This window comes from Sprattus sprattus (assembly GCF_963457725.1).
Source record: "Sprattus sprattus genome assembly, chromosome: 11".
Classification (NCBI taxonomy): Eukaryota; Metazoa; Chordata; class Actinopteri; order Clupeiformes; family Clupeidae; genus Sprattus; species Sprattus sprattus.
In genome coordinates, this window is record NC_137909.1 from 32994216 (window position 1) to 32996715 (window position 2500).

Genomic DNA, 2500 nt, shown 5'->3' on the forward strand with positions numbered 1-2500 from the left:
CAGCTGGAGAGACAGGTACACACACACACACACACACACACACACTAACCCTAACCCTTTGATGCTCCGCTGTCAATCACCAAGAGAGAGCAGCTGGAGAGACAGGTACACACACACACACACACACACACACACACACACACTAACCCTAACCCTTTGATGCTCCGCTGTCAATCACCAAGAGAGAGCAGCTGGAGAGACAGGTACACACACACACACACACACACACACACACACACACACACACACACACTCTAACCCTTTGATGCTCCGCTGTCAATCACCAAGAGAGAGCAGCTGGAGAGACAGGTACACACACACACACACACACACACACACACACACACACACACACACACACTCTAACCCTTTGATGCTCCGCTGTCAATCACCAAGAGAGAGCAGCTGGAGAGACAGGTACACACACACACACACACACACACACACACACACACACACACACACACACACACACACACACACACACACTAACCCTTTGATGCTCCGCTGTCAATCACCAAGAGAGAGCAGCTGGAGAGACAGGTACACACACACACACACACACACACACACACACACACACACACACACACACACACACACACACACACACACACACACACACACACACACTAACCCTTTGATGCTCCGCTGTCAATCACCAAGAGAGAGCAGCTGGAGAGACAGGTACACACACACACACACACACACACACACACACACACACTAACCCTAACCCTTTGATGCTCCGCTGTCAATCACCAAGAGAGAGCAGCTGGAGAGACAGGTACACACACACACACACACACACACACACACACTAACCCTAACCCTTTGATGCTCCGCTGTCAATCACCAAGAGAGAGCAGCTGGAGAGACAGGTACACACACACACACACACACACACTAACCCTAACCCTTTGATGCTCCGCTGTCAATCACCAAGAGAGAGCAGCTGGAGAGACAGGTACACACACACACACACACACACACACACATACACATGTGCACACACACACACACACACACATACACACACACACATACACACCGGACACACACGTATGCACGCACTTAGCATGCTAACGTTATACAGTAAATCCTCAAATAAAGACCGGGATTCAATTAGAAGCCGGGCTCCAGATAGTAGCCGGGGTCTTGGTCCATACGGACAAATAAAGGCCGGGCCCCGAATTCAAGCCGGGGGTAAAGTAAAGTACCCTATATTACTGTAGCCTACCAGCATCAGTCCGTCGCCTCAAAGTAGACATCACAATTTAATTTAATGCATTTCACAAATAAATGTTCATCTCATGTTTAATATTATATTATATAATATTGTTGGCTGTTCATGGGACTACTAGGCGAATTTGTTATTGTTCATGAAGGCGCGTCTGGCAATTTGTTATGGTTTAGCCTAAATGCACGTATCGTACTGTTGTTTATCTGTAACGTTTTAGTTTGCTAGGTTACTTTTTCCAGAAGGGATCATAAAGCAGTAGTAGACTTGCGTAACTTTGATATTAAATTCAAAGAGATGGTGTATGCTGATTGCTGAAGAACATTTGGGAGAAAAAGCAGCAAAGAAGTTTGACATTGACCCGAGACGAATGCGATAGGCAACGACTAGCAGGTGGAGGTAGAAACAAAGTTACGCTCGATATCAAACCAGCTCGTTGAATATATGTTTTCAGTCCACGATAAGCATTATAGAGTGTCTAGAAAAATGATTAAAATCCAGGCTTTGGAAATCTTTTCCTCCGTGACTGTCAGTGGAGACCATAACTCCGATGTTTATTTTTACGTTGACACCGCACATAAAGCGCTACGCGATGTGCAGGAAGTGTTGAACGCATATGCAATGAATTATATTAGCCTACTGCAATTATGCCCATTATTTAAATAATACCATTCTATAACAGAAGATAAGTAAGAAATAAAAAGGCCTGCCCCAAATAAAGGCCGGTGCGCTGTGCAGCCTAAGTAAATACTACTCTCTTTCCTCTTATTCCTTCTCTCTCTCCTTCCTCTTACTCCTTCTCTCTCTCTCTCCTCCCTCTTATTCCTTCTCTCTCTCCTTCCTCTTATTCCTTCTCTCTCTCTTTCTCTCTCTCTCTCTCTCTCTCTCTCTCTCTCTCTCTCTCTCCTCCCTCTTATTCCTTCTCTCTCTCCTCCCTCTTATTCCTTCTCTCTCTCCTTCCTCTTATTCATTCTCTCTCTCTCTCTCTCTCTCTCTCTCTCTCTCTCTCTCTCTCTCTCTCTCTCTCTCTCTCTCTCTCTCTCTCTCTCAGGCACCAGAGAGTTATTTCTATGTTCCAGACCTGGGTCAGGTGCCAGAGATAGACGTGCCGTCGTACCTGCCTGACCTGCCGGGCATCGCTGACGACCTCACCTACAGCGCTGACCTCGGACCCGGCTTCGCCCCGTCAGTACCAGCCAGCGCCATCATCCCTGAGCTGCCCTCCTTCACCGAGCCGGAGGAGCACAACGGACCCGGTCA

The 2500-nt window shown here is 47.3% G+C and overlaps 1 protein-coding gene across 1 annotated transcript in view; it reads left to right on the plus strand.

Moving 5' to 3' along the window:
• wash1 (WAS protein family homolog 1) overlaps positions 1–2500 on the plus strand; it is a 25934-nt gene that overhangs the window by 18395 nt on the left and 5039 nt on the right. Inside the window, exon 7 of the mRNA XM_080848252.1 lies at positions 2292–2496. Within this exon, the coding sequence (XP_080704378.1) occupies positions 2292–2496 (205 nt within the window). The remainder of the gene's footprint in view (positions 1–2291; positions 2497–2500) is intronic.